The 25,263-nt window shown below is 39.0% G+C and overlaps 1 protein-coding gene across 1 annotated transcript in view; it reads right to left on the bottom strand.

Annotated features, from left to right (window-relative positions):
- The window catches only part of LOC149174181 (uncharacterized), a 177,276-nt gene that overhangs the window by 48,722 nt on the left and 103,291 nt on the right, over window positions 1-25,263 (bottom strand). The window contains exon 6 of the mRNA XM_089419220.1: window positions 10,848-11,035. Coding sequence (XP_089275346.1) covers window positions 10,848-11,035 — 188 coding nt within the window. The remainder of the gene's footprint in view (window positions 1-10,847; window positions 11,036-25,263) is intronic.

Below are 25,263 nucleotides of genomic sequence, written 5' to 3'. Positions count from 1 at the left end.
CTATCGCTGCAACAAGTCAATAACAAAAGTGACAAGCACACTTCAGGTACACATTGTAACTTTAGTTTGTATTTATTCATTATTATGCACTTACATGTGTTTTGCAGGCAGAGGTAAGTTGAAGGGTATTTTGTTTTGTTTTGGGATTGGTTTTACTGGGCAAATTTTGCATGCAAGTAGAAGAAGATTCAAGTACAACTTCAAGCAAGAATTCAAGAGCAAAAGTATCAAATCAAAGGAAGCATTGCAGCGGGACCAATGTTGCACGAAGCGGAAGCGTTTTTTGGAAGCGGAAGCGTAATTTTCCAAAAATCTAGGAAGCGAAGCGTCCGCGGAAGCGTCTACTATATATATATATATATACTCAAAACAAACATCCCAAATAGCAAATTAATTGTAGAAGACATGAAAACATGCATATTTTTGCATAAATCAAGATAGATATGGCATCCATGATTCCATTGTAGTTACGAGTATGTACAACAACCATCTATATTCTAGCTATTACAAACATACATCAAATTTTTAAGCATATTATAAAACATAAAACATTTAAGCATATTATAAAACATAAAACATAGAGCATATTATGATTTATCTAGCAAGTGAGCAACTGTCAACATTTTTCATGTCCAAAATTCAAATAATAATGTTTACAAAATATGTCACATGGTCACCGCCAAGACAAAAAAGGTTCAAAATTCAAATTCACAAGCCTACAAGTCTAATGAGTAATCTATGACAAAAAGTAGTAGACTGTGAATATATCTACTAATCTCTCCTCCTTCCACCACGAACAGAACGTGTCGATGGGCGGGGGCCTCCACGTGGTGGCAATGACAAAGATGGTGCCGGTGGAAGTTGCGGAAGTGGCACTGAAATTGATGAAGAAGAACCCCCTGTTGTTGGTGTTGAACCATAGAACCTAGGAACCAAGGGACCAGATGGGGGTGGGGGTGGCATATCAACACAATCATCATCATCCTGGAATCGCTCAAAAAATTCATGCAAAAAAAAAACACTAGTTAACAAAAAAATTAAAAACATGAATTAGAGAAATGCTTTATAAGGAAAAATTGGAAAATTCATACCACAATGGACATACCTGGGTAAGAGCATCCTCTAATTGCTCTAATCGCAACACTCCATCCTCCAAATTGGGCTCCTCTGGATTCTTGTCGCAAATCAATAGGTCTTTATTAGACTTTGCATCTTCACAGTAATGGGACAACAATCGCAAGTTGTAATGAACATAAACCAAGCTCTCTGCCCAGTCTAAACTCATCCTGTTCCTTTTAACACTGTGGATGAAAGAATAAGAGCTCTAACACCTCTCTGCAAAAGAAGTGTTTACCACCTGTGATAGCACCCGCAATGCCAAACCCTGTAGAAGTGGAGTACCCCCTCCATGCATGTTCCACCACACGAGAGAAGAAAAAGTCTCTCGATCTTTAATTACATGCATGCTCCCAAATGGACCAGTGTTAAGCGTATAGTTGCTCACCTGTCTCCGTACCAATGCAACCTCCTCCTCATCAAGGATTAATTTACTCAATGCAGCCATATATTTTCTGTGAACCTCTTGATCTTGGTGTGGTTTTCTCCTGCTTCCCCCCCCAGGTGTTGATGTTGAAAGCCATGATGGATGATAGTATTTAGGTGTCAAAACATATGCTAATGCATGCAATGGAACATTTAGCATTTCCCATCAGTTTTGCACCTCTACACGAATATAATTGTACAAGGTGGTATCTCTAGGCTCAACAATGTCTTTAATCTGCCCCAACATGCTATCCATTTGCTCATACACCTCCCCAATTACTGGTCGATCTGAATCTGCAAACTTGATCATGTAATAAATTGGTTTGGTGAATTGCAAAACATATTTAACCTGTGACCAAAAGTAACTGTCAAGAACAGTGTCCTTGACTGCATTAGCACCATCTATGTCAGTGTTAATTTCATCCCATGTTTCAGCACACACCAGATTAGCTAAAGCTTGTCTCACCTTCACTAGCTGCCTAAAGGTGAGGTAATAACTAGCAAATCTTGTCTTTGCAATTTTAAGCAACTGCAACTTGGAGTAAGTGCTATAGAAGTAGTTTACCCTTGTATGCCCTGTGATGAATTTAATGAGTTGCTTCCCTCTCCTGTAAAGCTCAGTAATCCACCCACATTCTTTGTGCTTCACAATATCATGCATCAAAAGGTTCAATGTGTGAACCAGGCACCCAGACCAAAAGATGTGTGGATGAGTACGCTCAATAATTTTTCCTGCTGCCTTACAATTTGCTGCATTATCTGTGATCACTTGAACCACATTATTCGGACCAACATCTTTGATTGATTTCAATAGGAGATCTGCAATGTTTTGTGCAAATGCAGTGATGGAGGAGGAGTCATGACATGTAATAAATACTGCACCACTAGAAGAAACACCAAGAACATTTATCAAATGTTGGTTTCTAATATTTGTCCACCCATCTGATACAATGAATACCACAGAATCTAGCCACTCATTTGTAAAACGTGTCAAAGCTCTTTGAACCTTAGCTTTTTCTCTTTCTAATAACACTGTTCTAGCTTTCTCATAGTTGGGGGCCTTGTATCCTTTTGGGGCTTCATTGATGGCCTTTACCATTTCATGCCAATAGGGAGAGCAAAGCACATTGAATGGTACACCGCAAGCACAAAGAAAACGGACTATCTTTCCATCCACATCATCCCTCCCAGCAACATTAAGGAAATCCCCTATTGTTCTTCTACCTCCAGAGCTTGCAGAAGTACCATGAGGAGATGAGCAGCTACCAAATTTAGAGGTTGCACTTGATTCAGAATGAGTTTGTTTCTTGTTTTTTTGTTGTGCAGCCATCTCTATTTGGATGTATTTTCTTCTTTCTTCAGCTGAAATGTTTGGGCAAATTTGTACCCCCACAGGACCCTTTTTTTCATCACTGTCCAGCACCCCACAAATATGCCTCCTCAAACAGGTATATGAACCACAATATGGTTTTCCTTCATGACAACCATGAGGGCACACAAACTTGTAAGATCCACCACCCTTTCCCCCATCAATTTTGGTCACATAGTTCCACAAGGGTGTTGATGTAGCTTTCCCATCTTGTGTTTCAGTGTCCTCTTCAGGTTCATCCCCTTCCTCTTCAAACCCTTCCTCCTCATCATACATTGGGTCACTCATATTGGGACCATTGTCCTCTTGTGTTTCATCCCTTCTATTTCTATTCCCCCTTGCTATCATTAAAACCAAGAGTGGAATGATACATAGAAGCCAAACGAACACCATTTTGGAATATGGATATAGCTGGTGGACAACCTGTAAGTAAAGGAGCAAGTAAAAACAATGGGAAAGAGTAGGAGAGGGAGGAGAAAAATACAAAAAAATTGTCAAAAAAATAAGGGAGTTTGGGGTTTGAACTTACCTCTTTAGCTCTTGTAGATGAAGTCCTCCAAGCTCCTCCTCCTTCACTCCTCCAAGCTCTCCTCTCTTCTCCTTTCCTTTCCTCTCTTCTCTTCTCCTCTCCTCTCCTCTCTTCTCTTCTCTTCTCTTCTCCAACTCTCATAAACTCAAAGTGAGATAATGAGGAATAAATGGGGGCTTTATTCTTTTCATTCCTCACCTTAATCTCACTCTAACCTCACCCTAACCCACCCCCTTTATGTTAAGTTAACATAAATTAAAAAAAAATTGTTTTTTTGCCTTGCGCGCAGCCTCCTTTCCGAAGCGTACAGGAAGCGTATGCTTCCTCCTCCGAAGCGCCACGCTTCTGAGGCCCGAAGCACCGTACGAACCGCGCTTCAGAGGCCTGGAAGTGGCGCTTCCATACCATGCTTCCAAAATTCCAGGAAGCGGCGCTTCCAAATTCGGAAGCGCCGCTTCGGGCCACGCTTCCTAGGTGCTTCCGTACGGGATGCGCTTCGGGGCTTGGATCTGCCAGGGGGGGCCGCTTCGTGCAACATTGAGCGGGACATCCTTTGAAGACATAACAGCCATTCGTATATTGTGAAGAAGTGTCCAGGCCAAGAGTCATCATTGTAAAGTTGTAAAAGAGTCATTCGTAAAAGTGCCATCAATGGAAGAATCATTATTGTAAAAGAGTTAATCTGCCTAGAGTCGAAAAGGCATTATTAGGAGGTATAGGAGTCTCTGTTGGGATGATGTCATTATTGGGTTGCAGGTTATAGTGTGATTGGGTGTTCGGTTAAAATCATTGTAAATCATATTGTATCATGGATCATTGTCTCTGGAACGGGAGTCCACACTTTTGTATTTAATTTTTGTCTTTATAGGGTGGTAGGGTGGTGCTAGGCAGGTGAATGAAGTCATCTACAAGTTGGGGCCTGTAAACACTTCAGGGTGGTAGGGTGGTGCTAGGGCGAGTTGAGGCTTGCGAGGGTGTTGGGGCATCCATTCAGTTGATTACTGAAGAAACCAAGGCATTGAGGCATCCTTCCAGTGGGAGTTGGAGAAGAATGCTTTTCTAGAATTCTAAGAAGTTGTCGCTTTCATTTCAGTTGGGGCTGAAGATTAAAGAATTTATTAGAAAAGTGTTCGGTGGTTTTTGACCCGGATGGGGGTTTTCCACCTAAAATTCTTGTGTCTATTGTGTTCTTTTATTTACTGTTACTACTGCATAAACATTAAAAATAATTGAAGATTAACTGATTCTCTGAAAAGATTTAAAAGTGCTAATTGCTAAGAAATACTGATTCACCCCCCCTCTCAGTATTTCTGTTAATTTTAGGTATGTTCTATGCTTAGAGCGATTTATTTCAATTTTCACAATTAGCACAATATCTTTTCCAGATTAGCAATCACATTAGCGTTAAAGTAAATTACAGATAGAACATAAACATAGATCGCAGAAGACAAGCCAAGACAAGAGGACACAAGATGTGGCGCTAGCTAGGGACAAACCCCAATGTGGGGAAACCCTTGATCAATTCTTCTTATATGTTCTTCAATGGTTCAGCAGAGAGAGAGAGATAGTACATATACAACAGAAGTCAACACTTTGACTTATCTAAGTAAGAGCATAGATCATCTCTAAGTAGATGATACATGAGGTAGCTGAACTCACTTGAAGATATGCTGCTTCAATTGATTCTCCTAAGTAACTCCATCACCATGCATTGTGTTGTACCTCGTGATCACACTCCACCTCACTGTGTTGCACCATGCTGCACCCATCATCACTATTCTGGAACTCATTACCATACTGCTGCACCTTCTTGTACTGCAACAACTTGTTGTACCTTATCATCTTGCTGCACTCACCAGTGCTGCCTCATACTATACCTCACTGTACTGCATCATGTACCATTGTTGTCCCATGTGCCATTGCTACACCATGTTGCCACATTGTTGTCCCATGTGGCATGCGGTACCATGTTACCATACTGTTGTCCCATGTACTTGTAGCATCATGCTTGCCACCATGTGCTTACTGCACCTTGCCCAATGTGCTTGCAGCACCATGCTTGCCACCATGTGCTTGATGTACCTTGCTTACCATACTATTGTCCCAATTGGACATTGTTGCACCATGTCATAGCGTTGTCCCATTTGTATTGATGTTGTCCCAATTGTATTGCTGTTGTCCCATCACAAATGTTGTCCCAATTGTATTGTTGTTGTCCCATCACAGTTGTTGTCCCAATTGTGCCATGCCATAGCTGTTGTCCCATCTTCCTTTGCTACACCATGTGACCTTGTTGTCCTATCTTCCTTGCTGCCCAGTGCCAACACACCATAGAAACGCTGTTGATTGTCACTACATTACTGTTGTAATTTCTGGGACTGGTTAGGGCACAAAACAATCCCTAACCATCCTCAAATCTGGCCCAGAATTGCCCTCATGAAATGTGGCCTATGATAGTGTAAACCCTCTGCCTCCACACTGAAGATAAGAGTATAACATGACCCCAAAATAGTCCACGCTGTCCCATGTATCTTTGTTGTAGCTTACGGCCCACACATCAAACCCAAACAGCGCTCATCTACCTCGTCCCAATAGGAAGATAGCTCAGCCCTCCTAACAACATCTCAGCCTTCACATATGACCCTGAAACAACCAGCAAAAACCCACACTGTTTGGTCTTCCTTACTGTGGCTAGGGCAGGATAGATCTGCGTATTTGGGCAGCGTGAATAGGTCTTCTTCACCATGCTATGTCTCTCCTTTAGGCAACCTAGAGGGCAGGTTGGGCAGTGTATAGAATCAGAGGTCTTCTCCCTTGGACTGCGGCTAGATCATCCACTTTAGGACTGCTAGGGCATTCTTTAGGACTGCAGCTAGGGCATCCTTCTCCTAGATTTCTCTTCCACTAAAACCCAGAACAAGTGGAGAGAAATCAAGAGTGAAGTGTGTGTATAAATGACTATCAAGTCACCTCTTTTTATACTAAAACGTGGAGCACATGTGTGGGTTATTTGGTTGCTGGCCGACCTTGACAAATTGTCTTATAACACAAATAAATTCATAACTCCATGAATACTTATCGGAATCGAATGATCTTTGGATCAATCCTACACCTCTCGATGAGAGGGATCCAAGAAAAATATTAGCTGCCATAAATAAGATGACCCACATGGAGTTTGGCACTAGTTGCCAATTTTAACAATTTCCAACATGTTCTTCCTTGTTTTAGTCAACGTCTTCAAGCACAGTTTCCGAACAGTTGAAAAGGAATTTTAAAAATCCAAAAGAGGTTTTTTTGGTAACACGATGATTTAAAAAAACCTCTTTCGATTTTACCTAGCTATCATGGTTTGGAAAATACAAAGGAAACTTTGAAGCCTATTTTAACAGATTTTGTAATTACGTTTTTTCTTATTTCAATCATTGTTTCCAAAAGCAACTTCTGAATATATGGAGATGAATTTTGAAAAACCAAAAGAGGTTTTCTGAGGGAACAAACCAAACAACAAAAACCTTCCTCAATTTTATAAAAGCTATCATGGTTTGAGAGATTCAGATGTATATTTAAGACCTAATTTTCTAGATTTTTCAAAATTTTGTTTCCTATAAAAATGCCAAGTCAATAGCTAAAGGCCACCTCATCAATTCGACTTGGGGATTGAATATTATATCTTCCTTGATTATTTCAAATAGTAATGAAGAGGTTTTCAAATCCATTTCTTTTGGATCTTGAGGATTATTGTAATTAATACTTTCCAGAGATTGTGGATCTAAAACTTATGTAGTATTTCTATAAATTAAGTGTAAAAGGAGAAAAAAGGTTGGATTCTGAAACAAAGTAGTCTCTTTTGCTTTGTGTGATCAAATTATTTATCTTTTCAAGTGCCAAGAGGACTAGAATATTATGTTCATGATACAAAGATTCCTATGATGGTATACTCAGTCAGTTTTCCTCTGTGATAGTTTCCTTTCTATGTGATATCATTTATCTTTTATATGTTGAAGTTTCTAAATCTACCAGTTAGAAACCCTCCATGCACTTTATCTGATTTATTCTTACCTACTTGTTCTGTTACTTAACAAGTTATTTATAATGTAATTTTGAAAATAAACACTAGTGCATGCTCAACTTATTACACATCAACAACTGAAGGAAACAGAAACAATCACACCAAATAACACCATTATTTTTGGACCGATGTCCCCAGAAAAGCCCAATGCAAGAAAACCAGTGCAGTTATTTGACGGTTTTCTTATTAAGAAATTTCAGAGTACAATCTAGGTGCCAAATCTGGCTTACCCAACAGAGAATTTCCCTGGCAGTAATATCTCTCAGTCTGAGACAAATGTCTCGGCTAAAACCCCAGATAAACCTTCCAGCAACTCCTCAGCTCTAATCTACCCGAGAAACCCCAACGTTTGCCTCTCTGGACTGCGTCAGCCTCTCTTTGCCCAGCGTTGGCCCTGTGTCACCCAGAATGGGTCTACATCAGCCTCAAGGCCCTGCATTAGCCTTCTGTCCCTCTCCGTCAGCAACGCTGGCCTCTCTGAAGCATTGCGCAGCTCTCAGTTGCCTCTGCATGGCCCTACGTGAGCCCTGGCTGCTACTGCGTCACTCTCTCTAGCTCCTGCGCTGCTTTCCCGACACTATCTTTGCCTCTCTATCTCTTTGTACTCAATGCCCCTCAGCTGCAACTCTGATCACCAATTCTATCTCTCTTAGCATCTCCGCTCTAGAGAATAAAATGATTGATCATCTGGTGTACTCTCCAAGTGACCCTCAAGCCCCCTCTTATACTTTTCTTGTTGACATATCAACAACCGAGATTATGTCCCTAATCAACGGCTAAGATTAGATCTGGCTTGATCCGTGTCTTTTGGACCATTCTAACACAGTTTCATATTAATGCACATTAATATTTTAATTTCCCTAAGTTTAGACTTAATGATTCCATTAAAAATATTAATTATTTAATATTTCCTGAACTGCTTAGAATCTCCCCAAACCCTTTCTGGGTATTGGAGATACCAAATTTCATGGTTAGAGCACATCCGATGCTACCCCAAATCAACATTATATTCTAATGTTTAAATGAGATTATGTTACAGAATTCATTAGTTAAGGCTCTAGTTCATATGGTTTAAACATACGCACTCTCTCCTAAAACTTGCAGGATTCATGTTTCATGCCCTGCTATAGTGGATTTTTTTCTCCTTCTACTACCATTCAAATGATGTTTGATATCTCTACAATTTGCCATCTATCCTACCCTTGTCCCTCTTGATTCATACAGTCAATATCTTGGTAACTGTATCTAAAAACTTGATTTGAATCCATTGCTCGAAGGATTAATTGCTTCATCCCAACCAAACCCTATTTCCAACGCAAACCTACTTAAGATCTAGCCATTGTTTGAAGACACAACCAGTTACTAAGCTTAGTGATTAGGTTGTCAAAGAGAGCCCTCTCTAGATTGAAGGGGCTAGCCTTCAATCTGCAAGATTGATTTAAAAAGGTTACCTTAGGAACTTAATCTAATCTTAGTCGTTGATTAGGGACTTAATCTCGGCCGTTGATTTGTCAACGAGAAAACTATAAGAGGAGGCTTGAGGGTCACTTGGAGAACACACTAAGGGAGACCAATCAGTTCAATTTCTGGAGCGGGGTTAGCTAAGAAATTGAACCAGTGGTCTAGTGAGCAATCAATAGGCAGCAAGTACGGAACAGAGAGATGGGATTAGCCACTAGAGGTCAGAGGCAGGTGCAAGGCATTTCAAGCAGACGCAGAGGCAATGGGAAACTACGCAATCATTAACTAGGCCTACGTGGGTGATGCAGAGAGGGCCAGGGCTGACGCAGTCAAGAAGGGGTTGACGCAAAGGGTCTGAGAGCCACGCAGAGGTCAGCCGGGCTGACGCTAGGATTGGGAGAAGTGGTGGAGAATTTTTTCTCGCTGTTGGTAAGCGAGTTTGGCACCCTGTTGTACTGGAGAATTGCTAAATAATAAAAACCTCGCTGCACTAGTTTTCCCACATTGGGTTTTTCCAGGGACTGTTGTCCAAAATAACTGTGTCAATGTGTTGATTCTTGTGCATATGTTTGTTTATGTGTTACGGTGTGATATCTGCAGCAGTATTTATTTTAATGTTTATTGAAGTAATTTCATAAATAACTTATTGTGGAATAGGTAGGAAAAATAAATCAGTTGCTGCAGTGATAGAATTTTCCTAGTGATGAGTTGGTATTCGATTGATGGAGCAGCAACAGCTATAGCCGAAGGCAGAGCACAGCTAAAGCCATGTGAGAGATGAGTTGATAGGTCTTGAGCTTGGTGTGATGTCTTGCTTGATAAAAGAATTCGTTATTGAAATCTTGATGTTCCATTTAAATCTTGGTGCTTGTGTTGATGCAAGAGTTGAAGACCTAAGGTTTGAGGACATAAACTTTAGGATGGACATGTAGATTTGGAGGCTAGTGCTAGAGTTGTCTTTCCATGTACTTTTGTGATGCTATATGGCTAGCATTTGCAAACCCTAAGGAGCATGACTATTTTAAAAGCGTCACTACACACAGTTTTTCAAAAATTGAATTAAAGTGATTTGACCCTTTCAGAATAAGAGATTTCTACGCAATGCTTCATAGCTTTTATAATCTCATATTTCCAACCATCACAACTTCAGAAAAAGAGAAGCATGAAGACTTTCCATAAAAATGCTTTGAGGATAGCATCTTTCAGGGACATTCAATGTAGTGAACACAAATAAACATCAAATAAACAATAATTATAAATGAAGTGACACATGCCAATTAATGAATATTATTTTCATATCTACATACTTGACCAGATCATGCCCTAAGGGCAATTGCATTGATCTAGTGTTGCAGTATTTTGTGGTACCTTAACTTGGCTAGACTAGGGATAGGAAGATTCGAGATATTTGCAGGTGTATTTCTGAATATTACAGTTGAACCATAACAACCAAAGTTCTATGTGGTAAATCCGCAACCTCATTGAAGTGAGGTAGAAATTTCAAATTGGGCAATTTTTTTTAATTTCTGCAGCAAGTGCCTACTAACATAGAACTGTTGCAAGTACAACTAGAAAGATATTGATAAATGCACTATTCTTCCAAATAAGATCTAGTTTACAAAACTATAAAATTGCATCTAAATCATGTTAAGCTACCAAGAATTTACAATTGAGTTTCATTTCTAAATGTATCCCCATGTCAGTGCTTCTATAGAACTGACCATATAATTTGTGCATGACAAAAAACCACCATAAGAATCATATGATAACTGCATAACAAATTAACATAGAACTCAAATCATAAGTGCTTCATAGGTCTAACCATTCTTTCTAAGACGCGAAAATAAAGATCTAGACCAAACACAATACAGTAATACCTTGTTTGGCCCCTTTCCTTTCAAATAATTTGGTCTCCACTCACAATCTATTCCAACCACCTTGACCTCAGCAAAATGCCTTGAAGCATCAAACAGTCCATCACTTGCATCAATCCATACAACATTTTCTTCTGGAACTATATCTTGTAATTGCAAATAATGCGTCTCAGTAGCACCCATTGCCTTGACTGCAACAAATGAAAACAACAGACTAGTACATTATGCGAATAATATATATGTTGAGACCAATAACTATAGACAACATACAAAACTGAATGCCTTGTTCAATCCATTCTGTGGACCTGTACTATGCCACTTTTCATGTTTACAACTCACTTGAAAATAAGTAATTATTATTAGATTGGTAACAAAACAATATAACCACGACTTGAAGAAGTGAATCTAATATTTTATTCATTGGTTTAGTACTCTAGAATCTAAATGAATGCTACTATATGATTTAAATGACCCAAATGTTGACATAGGTATCAAAAGAAATAGGATTCTCAACCTAGAACCATCAAAGGAAGCAGCATGTTATAACCTTAAAAGTCTCAGATAAATATGTTCATGAAATTGCAAATGCTAACCTATCAATAATTTAAACAGGGTGCATATCCAAAATTTTGGAACAGTATTTTCAACAATATATCACCTTTGATAAATATTTATATTATAGGCAGGCTTCTTGCTTACATGGATGGTAGCAATAATTTAAACAGGGTGCATATCCAAAATTTTGGAAAAGTATTTTCAACGATATATCATCTTTGATAAATAATTATATTATAGGCAGGCTTCTTGCTTACATGGATGGTAGAAAATTAAGTACCATTTTGGACTTATGGACAGCATTTTGTAAGGTGATGAATTTAAAATATGTTAGTCATCACTGACTTATTAACTATCTTAGCACTTTGTTTCAGTTATGAATTATATAATTAATGGCATTTTCCGATGTCTTAAATCTAATACTGTAACATCATTCATAACAAATTTCTGAGACTTGAAATGACCTCATGCTTTAGATCTGACATGATAAGGCCTTCAACATAGCATCGACTCAAAATCCAGCCTGACTCAAAGTCCATTCAGCTTAAAAAAGCATAGATATTAAACACCTAAGAAACAAATATTTATGCAGAACAAGGTATATGTAAACATTTACACACAAAATATTCGAGTTTAACGATTTATATTGCTCGTTATTAATTTTCTTTTTATTATAAAAGATACTCTTATATATACAAAAATCATTACATCAGCAACCAAAAAACAAGAGGAAAATGGAATGGTGTATACAAAGAACTCTGTATCCTCTTCCTTAGAGCAACTAAAATAGCCATAAGATCAGAATAAGAAGCTAGGTCTAACAATCTCGCATCTTTACTAAGCAACACTCCTTTTGCTAAGGGCTACATATGTACCTCATGGCAGGATTTTCAGGTTAATAATTAAACATATTACATGTAGAGAAATGATAAAAGAAGAGATAACTTTGACGTTATTCATCTGCTAGTTAATTTTGAGTAATTTTATTAGCATGACATAACATAACATTGTAACCTGATATTATAACTTTCAAGCATCCCATCATTAATTCAAAATCCTAAGTTAATACATGAACATTATTAAATATTCTAACAGATATAGGGACAAATATGCAAAATCGCATTTAGAGACATATACTATAATTCATGAGATGCATAAAAGTAAATCTCCAAAAAAGGTAATTAATATATTACGGCATAATACATAAACATTGAGGCTCTAAATGGCATTTAAAATTAAATGTCCAAAAAACATAAATGATATGTTTGTTGAAGAATGCAGTAGGGAAGCTATCGATTCAAACTCTCCTTAACCTTAATAATTGCTTGTGAACTTCAGTTATCTTCTTGTGTTTCTTTATTAGATCTTTTTCATAAGACAATAATTATCAAGTGCAAAACAATAAAGACAATGGACACAAGTTATAGGCTCCAAGCTAGGGCAAAATCCCTCCAAGGGGAAAACCCATAAAATCTCCTCTTCTTATAGACTCTGCTTCAAATAAGAAAACCAAGACCCAAAGCCCTAGACCAAGTCCTCCAAGCACCAAGTCAGCCCTCCAAGAAGCCCTTCCAATTAAGTTAAAGATCAACCAAGTCAACAAGGGTTATTCTTGCTTCAACCAACTTACAACTTCAACTTCATACCCCAACTTCGACCTACAACCTTCGGCCCTGTAGTGGTTGAAACACCCTATATCACTTCACAGGTGTGAGCAGAAAAGTCCAAATTTTAGTCTCTTTCATTCGCTAGGGTGTTTCCTCCTTTGCTTCTAGTCATTTGGCTTGCTTCTAGTCATTTGGCTTCAAATCTTGACCTTCTTGCAAAAAGTTTCGGACCTGCCACTAGATTTGAAATCCCGGCCTTTGTAGCAGCAGCATATTCAATAACCTTCGCGCGTGTGAGAGAATAAGGTCCAAAAACAGATCTTCTTGACTTCTTGCTTCCATGACCTTCACTCCAGCTTCTTCCTTATTCCTTGCCTCGAATTAAACTTCCTTCTTGAGATGATCGAATGATACCAAATGAGGTCGAAGCTACTTGTATTTATAGCCTTTCCATGAGGTCGAATAGCCTCTTCTAGGCCAACTTGTTACTGTCAGGGATGACTTGGCTTATTTACGATTCACCTGGTGGGTGAGGTGGATTCAATTCGCCCAAGACGACCAACTTGTGCTTTGGAGGTTCCAAGGACTTTCTAGACTCACAATTAATTTCTTTTACATGTTACAACTTGCCCAATAGGGTCTTATACAAATTATAATAACTCTCTTGACTCAAGAAAAATATTATTTTGATATGACAAAACCCTAGAAGCATGAAGAACATGCTCTACCTAGAAGACCATCAAAATGGAGCATGAAACCCATGCTTAAAAATAATATTTTTCTTTCTTCTTTTTCTTCTACATTAAGATATACATAATGATTTGACTGCATTGACAATTATGAAGACCAAAACTAGTTACATTTTCCAAAACTCCCTCTTAACTAGGGAGTTATTCATAATTGTACCCCTGGTACAAGGTTATTCTCAATCTGAAGAGTTCTCATAAGAAAAGTCGGATTGGTAAGCCATCATTAAGCATCAACATTATGACCAGCATTGTCAACATAGTAAGGCCTTAACTTGACATGCTCTTTCTCATACAAGAGCATAATGTTGGGAGGTTTTACGTGAAATACCACACTACTTCTACAAGGTACATACCCCATCCAGATGTTCACTAGGTATGTACTTTAAGTATTATTCTTATCTTGGATTCCCAATCCTCAAAGAATATCGGTCCTCTTCAACTACTCTTATCTTGGATACCTGTCTAATCCTCAAAGAGTGTCGGTCCATTTCCTATCTTGGATTTTCTATCCTCAAGGAAATTTCAGATGCTTATCAAATCCTCAATCCACCATTCTCCCCTCCATGGCCTTCACATAGACTTGCAGCTGTTAGTCTTGGTCAAGTGCATGATACATGAAGAGGAGAACACAAATGTGATGTTTATCATCACTCCCTCTCAACCAGAGAGGAGATCCCAATTTTCACTTCATTTAGGGAATAGATCCTTGCTCCTTCACAAATATTAAGGAGACTTCATACTCCCTCTAAAGCATAGAGGAAATTCTTTCACTTCCTTTTAATTTGGAAGTCATAATCACAAGCTTTATAGCTTGTCTTTATAAATGCATTAGCAACCAAGTCTTCATGGGGATAACTACATGGCTTCCTATTTTCTTTGCATCTTATCATGTTGATCTTCTTTCTTCATGGATTTTGTGAAGCCATTCTTCCTTTAATCTTGTGACAGGGTTCAAGCCATCATCCTTGTGTTGCTTTTTAATGTACCTTGGACAAGTGGTTTCCCATGTGTTAGTCTCTACCTAGGTAAGTGTCCAAAATAATTCTTTTCCTAAGTGACTTTATAAAGTGAGAGTGACTTTATAAGTGGTAAAGTCAATGTTAAATTATAAAGTGAAAAGCGACTTTAGACATAAAGTACAATGTGGGTACTTTATTTAACGAGTGAGTTAAAAGAATAGAAAGTGAGAATTAAACGCACATTTATTCTCATCCCTTGATCTAAATGAATCTGAGTCATTAGATCTTAGGGTTGCCCAAAAGTCATTTAGGGAAACAAAAAGGGGAAAAGAAAAAAGAGATTGAATTCATTCTTCATGAGCAGATTGGAGAAACAAGGCTAAGAGCTGGAGAAAAGTTCTAAAGGAGAAATTTGTTGCAACAAGCTGAAGGAGTGATTTCTGGGAAAAGTTGGGTAGGGAAATCAAGGTTTAGAAGATAGAAGAAGGTACAGTAAGAACAACATTGAATGCTGTGAGCTGCACGCCATTCGAGATAAGTTTTGGAAAAAAAATGAAAAAAAAAATCCATATAGTCCATACAGTGGTACAGAAATCCATATAGTCCATACAATCGTATCCGTACAGTACATATTTTCAACTTCAAGTGGGCACGGAAATCGAAGCAAAGTGGGCACGGTTTTCAAGGAGTTTTGGGCTGAAGAGATAAGTTGTATTTTGTTGTTTTGTTTTGTCTGCAAATGTATTTTTCCTGAACTTGAAAGATAAGTAAATTTGAAGAGCTCTCTAACAGATTTTCCCAGGAGAAGATTGAAGGGGTTTTGCCTAGGTCTAAGTTGACCAAAAATCTGTGTGTATTTTTATGTGTGTTACTGGTCTGGTTATTTCCATATTTATTTTCAGCATTTGTTGACAGTCCCATGTGTTTTAATCTGAAAATTTCAATTCAATAATTCTATATGTTGAATGTATGTTTATGGGAAAGGGCATTTAACTGAATGGGAGTGATAAGGTGAAATTAAAACCAGGTTGGGATTGTTGGAAACTTTTTTTAGTCATCAAATTTCAACATGGTATCAAAGCTACAGGTTGAAAATTGCAGTTTGAACAACAGACAGTAGTTTGGGACAGCAAACAGTGGTTTGGACAACAAACTAAATTTTTGGACAGCAAACTGATATTTTGGGACAACAAGGTGAAATTTCACACAGACTGAACTTTTGGGATAGTAAGGTGTGCTAGAAAGTTCATTTCTCCATTTTCTTGGTTTTGTAAATTTTGGACAGTAGTCATGGCCATGTTCTTAAGGATAGAGGACAGACTGGATGGGATATCCAACTATGTTGTTTGGAAGGACAAAATTCAGACAGTGTTTGAGGAGGCAACAGTTTGGGACATAGTGCGGCAAGTGGTTGTACCTCCCACTGTTGCAGATGAACTTGCTGAATTCACAAAAAATAATGCAAAATCAAAAAGGATTATGATGGACAGTCTGAAGGATCATGTGGTTCCTCAAGTGAGAGGAAACACATATGCATATCAGATGTGGACAGCTCTAACCACTCTCTATCAGAGTACCAATGAGAGAAGGAAGATGGTACTCAAAGAACAATTGAAGAACATTGGGATGACAAAAGCTAAAAGTGTAGTTCATTATCTTGGCAAGGTCAAACAGATACATGATGATTTCACTGCTATTGGTGAGACAGTTGCACCCACGGAATTAGTTAGGATAGTTGTAGCGAGACTTCATAAGTCTTGGGAGCTCTTTGGAGATGTTGTTACCTCTAGGGAGAATCTTCCCAATTGGGACAGATTTTAGGATGATTGTGTGCAGCATGAGATATGGAAGACTAGCAGTGGTGGGGTGAAGATAGCAGATGAGGAGGATGTAGCCTTGACAACCAGGGGAAGAACAAAGGGAAGGTCAAGAAAGGGGCCTCATCAGATGGAGCTAAGGGAAAAGAGAAGAACAAGAAGAAAGATACGATATGTCCAAAGTCAAATGTTGGGCATGTCAGAAGATGGGACACTATGCTGCTACGTGCCCTGAGGGGAAGGACAAGGGGAGGAAGGGTACTACAGCTTCCACAGAGGTGGAGCAGTTTGCTTCACATTTTGACCGGGACTTTGCATTTATTACTTCTACATATATTAGGAGTACATCATCCAATGTGTGGTACATAGGCAGCGGGGCTTCTTGCCATATGACAGGTGCATGGGAGTTCTTTTCAGAGCTTGCAGAGAGGGCACTTGATATTGAGATTGTACTAGGAGATGACCGCACTGTGAGAATTGTTGGTGTGGGGACTGTGACCTTTGAGAGGGAGTCTTTGCCTCCTTTGAAGGTCATGGATGTTTTGTATGTTCTGGGGATGAAGAAGAACTTGATTTCAGTGTCTGTTATGGAGGAGGAGGGGTTTGACGTCACTTTCTCAGAAGGGCAGGTATTGATGCATCCCAGGGGAGCTTCCATCACTTCGGCCAAAGTGATTGGATTTCGCTCTGGGAAACTATACAGGTTATGTTTTCAGTCGGCAGGAGCATTGGTGAGTAGCACATCTAGTAGCACTCACACCAGTACCACTAGCAGTAGAAACTTGTGCAAGTTATGGCACTGAAGGATGGCGCATATGCATCATGGAGCTTTGAGAGTACTAAGGGAGATCACTACTCGAGTTCCTGATTTCAGTGTCGAGCATTATGAGGTTTGGAGAGGGTGTGCTTTGGATAAGTACACCAAGTTACCATTCCCAACAAGCGACAGCAGATCTACAGGTATACTAGACTTGATTCATACTGATGTTAGTGGCCGTATGTCTCATGTGTCTTTGGGTGGCTATCAGTATTATGTTATATTCATTAATGACTACTCTAGGAGGACTTGGATATATTTCCTGAAGACCAAGGGTGAGGTATTCAGTCGCTTTAAAGAGTTCAAATCTCTTGTGGAAAAACAGACAAGTAGGAAGATTTGGGTCTTGAGGTCAGACAATGGTGGTGAGTACACCGATGGTGGGTTTTCTAACTTCTATGCACAGGAGGGCATTAGGAGAGAGTTCATTGTTCCTTACAACCCCCAGTAGAATGGGGTGTCTGAAAGGAAAAAGAAAACTATTGTTGGGGTTGCTAAAGCAATGATTCATGATCAGGGATTGCCTTTGTTTTTGTGGGTTGAGGCTTGCAATACTGTTGTTTATCTTCAAAACATGATTCCTCAGAGAGTATTGGGGAATATGACTCCGGAGGAGGCTTTCACTGGAGAGAAGCCTCATGTGGGACATCTTTGTATCTTTGGATGTCTCACAAATTCTTATATCCCCAAGGAGCAGAGGACGAAGCTGGAACCCATGGAAGAGAAGGGTTGTTGGTTTGGAGTAGCATCGGATGTGCTCTAGCCACGAAAATTGGTGGAGAGGCTAAGGCACATGAGATCTCCAATACCCAGAAAGAGTTTGGGCAGATTCTAAACAGTTTGGGAGATATTAAAATAATTAATATTTTTAATGGAGTCCCTAAGTCTAAACTTAGGGAAAATAAAATAGTAATGTGAATTAATATAAAATTGTGTTAGCATGGTCCAAAAGTCATGGATCAAGCCAGATCTAATCTTAGCCGTTGATTAGGGACTTAATCTCAGCCGTTGATCAACGAGAAAAGTATAAGAGAAGTCTTAAGGGTCACTTGGAGAACACACCAAGAGATCAAAATTTCGACTTTTTGGGGCTTGGTTTGCTGAGAAAGTTGAGAGAGTGATCAGAGTTGCAGCTGAGGGGCAGTGAATACAGAAGCAGAGAGGCAGAGATAGCACCGGGAGGATCAGCGCAGTAGCTGGAGAGAGGGACGCACAACCAACCAAGGGTTCACGCAGAGCTAGTCAAGGATCACGCAGAAGCAGCGAGGAGCTGTGCAGTGCCTCAGAGGGCCAGCGTGAGTGACGCAGAGGGCCAGAGGGCAAACGCAGTGCTTCCAGAGGCTGACGCAGGCCAAGCCAGAGGGACACTGGGCTAATGCTGGGCCAGAGAGAGCTGATGCAATCCCTAGAAGTTGACACTAGGGTTTCATGGGGCAGATTGGAGCTAAGGAACTGTCGGAGTGTTTATCCAGGGTTTTTGCCGGAATATCTGCGACCGAGTAGAGAGGTACTACTGCTGAGATTTTTCTCTGTTGGGTTAGCTAGATTTGGCACAGAGATTGTATTTTGAAACTGCTTAATAAATTAAACCCTCAGATAGCTGCACCGGTTTTCCCACATTGGGTTTTCCCAGGGACATTAGTCCAAAAACAACGGTGTCACTTGTGTGCTTGTTTCTGTTTCCTTCAGTTGATGATTTGTAATGTGTTGAGCATGTACTTGTATTTATTTCGTTAATTAACAAAACAAGTAGGTAGGAATAAATCAGTAAAGTACATGAAGGGTTTCTAACGGCTAGATTTAGAAATTCCAACAAGGGTATCTTTATGGGTTTCTTTGCAATATGTCCTTTTTGTTCAGAAGGATACCCTAATTATCAAGAGTCATTTAGAAATCAAAATTTTGTTTTCATAAAATGTTATAAAACTTTTACCTTAGTCGAATGTCTAAGTGATACATAAAAACAATCATTAGCAAGAGATTTGAAACAATTAATGGCACTATATAAGCAACCACAAGCTGATTTTAATAAGGAAATGAAGAAAACAAAATCCACATTGCAAGTTGAAAGCCCATCATCACTCCTACAAAATGATGTAATCCAGTGTACCAAGAAATCGCAGCTAGAAGATCAAGATAATGGAAAAATAGCCAAACTTCGACAAATCAAGGAAGCGTTACAACAGGGACATAGATATTGTGTGGATATGCACTACAAGGAAGTAATGGAAAAGGATGAAGTAATATCTCGCCTCAAAGACCACGTCGAAAAATTACTTGCACAAGTGAAGAAGACTAAGGTCACAAAGAAAGAACTCAAGAAGCACTTATCAAAACAAGAAGAGGAAACCTTACGTTTAAAGAACCTTAATAAAAATTTATTAGAACAAATCAGAGATCTAAAAGATGAAAAACTCAAAAGTCAAAACATTGAAAATAAGGTTGATGAATCAGAAACCAAAGAACTTTTACGTCTGAGAAACCATAATCAAAATCTACTCACTCAAATTAAGAAACTTAAGGATGATAAGAAAGCATTAAAAGACAAGTTAGAACAATTTACTCAAGAAGAAGTATCGAAATCTCTCGTCGTAACAGTCCAAGTTGAAGATAAGGGAACGAATACCGATCCAGTGAATATCATAACTCAAGAAGAATGCAAACTAGTTGAAGAAAAGACACACTTAGATGTTGCAGTTCAAATGATAAACACCCCAAGTGAAGGTTATATAACTGTTAATTTTAGGTATGTTCTATGCTTAGAGCAATTTATTTCAATTTTCACAGTTAGCTCAATATCTTTTCCAGGTTAGCAATCACATCAGCATTAAAGTAAACTGCAGATAGAACATAAACATAAATCGCAAAAGACAAGCCAAGACAAGAGGACCCAAGATGTGGTGCTAGCCAAAGACAAACCCCAATGTGGGGAAACCCTTGATCAATTCTTCTTATATGTTCTTCAATAGTTTAGCAAAGAGAGATAGTATGTTTACAACAGAAGTCAACACTTTGACTTATCTAGATAAGAGCATAGATCATCTCTAAGAAGATGATACATGAGATCAGTTGAAGACATGTTGTTTCAACGGATTTTCCAAGGTGACCCCTTCACCTATCGTTGTGCTGCATTTGTCATCATGTTGCACCTCACCGGGCTGCACCATGCTACACCCATCATCACTATGTTGCATCTCATCATGCTTCATTAATCATGACTATACCCATCACTATATTGCATTATGTGCCATTGTTGCACAATGTTGCCATACTGACCTATTTGTTGGCTGTATCTTGCTTGCTTGTTGTCCCTTGCTTGCTTGTTGTCCCTAGCATGCTTGTTGTCCTTAGCATGCTTGTTGTTGCATGCTAGCTGTCCCTTGCATGCTAGCTGTAACATTCCATGCTTGGTGTATTTGCTGCTAAGTACCATACAACTGTCCCAATGTTAGTTAGTTGTCCCTTGCATGCTACTCTCCTTCATAGACAGATGCTCTGGTTGTTCCAGCAGTTCTCGGCTGCTCCGGCTGTTCCCGACAGTTCCAGCGATTCTCGGTAGTTCCAACAGTTTCGGCAATCACCGGCAGTTCCGGTTTTTTCCCAGCAGTTCCGGCAATTCCAGCTATTCCCGACAGTTTCGGCTTTTCCCGACAGTTCCCGATAGTCCCGATAATTCCGACAGTTCCGGCTATTCCCAAGAGTTTCGGTAGTTCGGCAGTTCCGACTATTCCCGGCAGTTCCGGCTTTTTCCCAGCAGTTCCAGCTTCTGCCCTCTGGATTAGGGCAGTGTTATCCCTTAGGATCTCTCCTGCTACTAAAACCCAAAGACAAGTAGCGAGGAAGAGATCCCAAGTGTGTTGAAATGACTTGAAGGCCACCTCTATTTATACTAAAACGTTGAGCACAAGTGGGGTTTATTTGGTTGCTAGCTAACCTTAACGAATTGTCCCATAACACAAATAAATTCATCTCTCCATGATTACTTATCGGAATCGGATGATCTTTAGATAAATCCTATACCTCTCGATGAGAAGGATCCAAGAAAAATATCAACGTCCATTAATAAGATGACCCACATGGAGTTTGGCCCGACTTGCAAATTTTAACAATCCCTCTCAACTAGGGAGGACTCCATCCGCTGATCCATATGTCCGATTGTACTATCTTGCCATCAGTGCCCTGCTGAGCTCTGCTCTGCTCTGCTGAACCATGAAGAAGAAGAATTGATCGAGAATGTCTCATACCATTCTCTACTGACCTAAAGTCAGTTTCATCTGAAGAGTGTGTCACATCACTCTTACTGGCCCGAAGTCAGTTTTATTGATCCCATATCAATATCACAAGAGTGTCTCAAACCACTCATACTGATCCTAGATCAATGGAGGTCATCCTAGCATAGGGAGTACGGTAGATACATCGATGCGTCCATCGATAGTACTACTATGGTCCCTAACCCCATTTCCCTGCTCATTTGATCAAATGAGAGGTACTTCCCATGAGTCCCAGACTACATGGATAGGATGCCTTGAGAGGAGAACTAATCATCCTGTCCACAGGAGAACGAATCATCCTGCCCCACAGTGAACACGGGAGAACTAATCATCCTGGCCCACAGGAGAACTAATCATCCCAGCCCACAAGAGAACTAATCATCCTATTCCACAGTTGCCATGGGAGAACTAATCATCCCGGCCCACAGGAGAACTAATCATCCTGTTCCACAGTAGCCACAGAAGAACTAATCATCCCGGCCCATAGGAGAACTAATCATCCTGTCCCACAGTCGCCACGGGGTATCACAGGGGAAGGTTGAACCTATCATCTTGTACATAGCGCACCGCCAAGGGAGAGTGAGTCGCCCTGTGGTCGTATGTTGCTCTAGTAAGTACCACAAGCCCCCCTGAGCTCCCAGAGCTCAATGCATGCAACATGCAGGACCCTTATAAGAATGTCTCTCAACGACTCCAAGTCATTCGGGAAAGTCACAGATTTGACCTTTCCCCGGGGCTTCGACAAAATGTCTGCAACCTATACATCAGTGTCAATGCGATGGAGCCTCCTCGCTCATCGACTTACCATATCGCAAATAAGGTAGTATCTGATGTCTATCTGTTGGAGCAATCATCGAATACGGGATTCCTCAATAATCGAATCCCCCCTCTGGTTGACACAGAGAATCAGAGTGGTATTCATCATGTGTACGAACAACTCACTTAAGAGCTTCTGCAACCATGCAACTTCACACGAAATCATACTCGTAGCTATGTATTCAGACTTGGCGGTGCTTATAGCAACCGACTTCTGCTTCCTACTCATCCCAAATCTGCCTTCTCCTAGCCCAACGCTAGTTCTATTGGCCTTGTGCTAGCTCTCATTTGCCCTAAATTCCCCTTGCTCCATTTCTGATTTGAATATTTAATTTTCTGAAGCTAATCATTGATGGGTTTTTGCAGAAAATTTGGTAAAAAATTTTGTTTCAGGTATTGAATTTTTTTTGGCAACTTGGGCAAAAGTGATCTTCAAGGCCTAAGGCCTAAGTGTTTGATCTCTAAACCATCTGTTTCCTCACTATTTGCTACAACAGTCATATACCTTTCTAATAGTGGTGAAAAACACATCTAAGTGGTTTGAAATTAACTAAAAAATTGTTAAATACATTAATAAGTCATATATGTTTGATGTGTATCAAAAATTTGGCCTAGATGTACATTTTGGGTGACTATTATCTCTGAATAATTCTGTTTCTGAAGTCTGAAATATAACAAAGGCAAAATTTCATGTGGGTTAGCCTAAAATCAGTTCCTAAGTTGTCTAATACATTAAGGAATTAATTTCTTGAGTTGGGCATTCATCATTAAGTTTATTTCATGTTTTAATTGCTCGTTGTAATAAGTATATTAGATCTGATAAAATTTTGGAAATCACATCATAACAGGCTAAAAAAAATTTATAATTCATGTGAGAAAATTAGGAAACTTTTTGGTAAATTTTTGACATAAAGATATCATTGATAGGTTACTGTTTTCATTGTCATATTGTTGCTATCATAAAATTTTCCTTACTGCTGTCCTAAAAACTAATTTCTGAAATTAAGTACTCTATCATGGAATTGTGATAAAATGCATATCTTTTGTTTCATAAACTGAGTATTTTTTGAGCATCTGTTGACATTGATTGCAAAGAATTTTTTGTTCTCTTTGAGCTATAATTGTATCAAAAAGATTTGAAATAAGCTTGTGTTTTAATTGTAATATTTTCAGGGGTTTATTTTCAAGTCTTCATCCAATAAAGCGAGCATTTTATTTTGGTGATTAAGGGCTTTTGCGACATAAGCATTTCTAATCCTCGAGTCTAACTTATTCTCATCATCTGGTGCATTTGCATATAAGTTAGTTTTGCATAAATAAAATTTACTTCCAAGCATAAACTTGGTCAATAGAGAGATAGGTATCCATCCATCTTTGCTTGAGAAGCCTGCTTTAAATAGTACTTAAAACGATGACCTTGCAGTCGTCAGAGCCACAGCTCTCTGCAATGCCAAAGGCACCGGGTATGTTAGATTTTCAAGAGAGGTATCGTTAATCACACCTTAACGTGCTTCAATTTATCTTCTTTCTGCCAATTACTACGAAATCAGGCTCAATATAGAAAAGATCGAAGGGTTAAAACTTAGATAGGCATTTAACTAAAATTAAACAAAATTCTTGCATCTCAATTTAGCTTTAGGATCTGCACTTCATATAAAATAATCATTCATCCAAGCAGCAGTTGCAAATCAATTACTTGGTCCTAAATTTCCTAGCAAGATAGTTGACTCCATAAGGCACTGGCATCAATTGCTTAAAATCTAATCAAATCCTATAAATCTTGCTAAATCTAAATCAAGTACTTGGTCGTTTCACTGTGTCTCCCGAGCTGGCTGGTTTCCAACTAGTTCTCCTTCATTCCATTTTCATAGGGTCTACCTCCCTTAGCCTGTTGTAGGAAGACAGCTTAAATAGAGAGATTGGAGATCAGGGTGACAGCCCCCGATCTGAGCCGTTGTCGCGGTGCCTAGACATTCTGTGCGACAACAATGTTCATAATCAAGAACTCTCTTCACCTACAAGACTAGCAGGGGAAATTTTGTACTATTTTGTATCTCATTGTAAATGTCCTTGTTGCTACTAAAATATAAAATTTTGATCAAAGATTTATAATTTTATATTGCCTAGATATAAACTTTAATGAAAATCTACAAGGATGTTGTTCAGTACTTGACAATCATATTATAAATATATGTCTTTCCCTTATGCTCCACCAGAGGTAGGCCCCAAGAAATTTACCAGTGCTCTTCTAGATAACATATAAATATATGTCTTTCCATTATGCTCCACCAGAGGTAGGCCCCAAGAAATTTACCAGTGCTCTTCTAGATAACATAAACCAATCCTTTTCAGCCACAATGGGAACTTTGAGGCATATCCAATTCATTCTTTTGTCATATTTTTCTTCCATTTTCAACTAATACTGGGAAAATATTTTTTCTATACATAAAGAAAAATCTTGCAGTAAGATAAATGCATCAGATGGAACCAGATCATCATAGTCAACGTATTCATGTAGATAAAATAGTGAAGTATTCGAAGAGATCAACAGTCATGCACAAGTACAATCCCAAAATGCAGTTCTCTTTCTTGTTGTATATGCCAAAAACGTAATTACAAAATGGTCTTGCAAAGAATCCATGTTTATATTAGAGATAACTACCACATTATCTATTGGCAGACAATTATAAATATTTCAACATATTCTTCATTCAGATTTTCAAAAGAAAGCATCGAACTCTTCAAAATAGCACGAAATTCATGCAAAGTTTTCTCTTTGCAAATCAAGTCAGATGGTGCTTCTTTATTTTGTTTGCTTTAAAAATCTG

This window comes from Pinus tabuliformis, chromosome 4_1 (assembly GCF_031772625.1).
Source record: "Pinus tabuliformis cultivar Carrire ecotype Pingquan chromosome 4_1, CPIR1, whole genome shotgun sequence".
NCBI lineage: Eukaryota > Viridiplantae > Streptophyta > Pinopsida > Pinales > Pinaceae > Pinus > Pinus tabuliformis.
The sequence above is the reverse complement of the archived record's forward strand: the minus strand, read 5'-3'. Positions and strand labels throughout refer to the sequence as shown.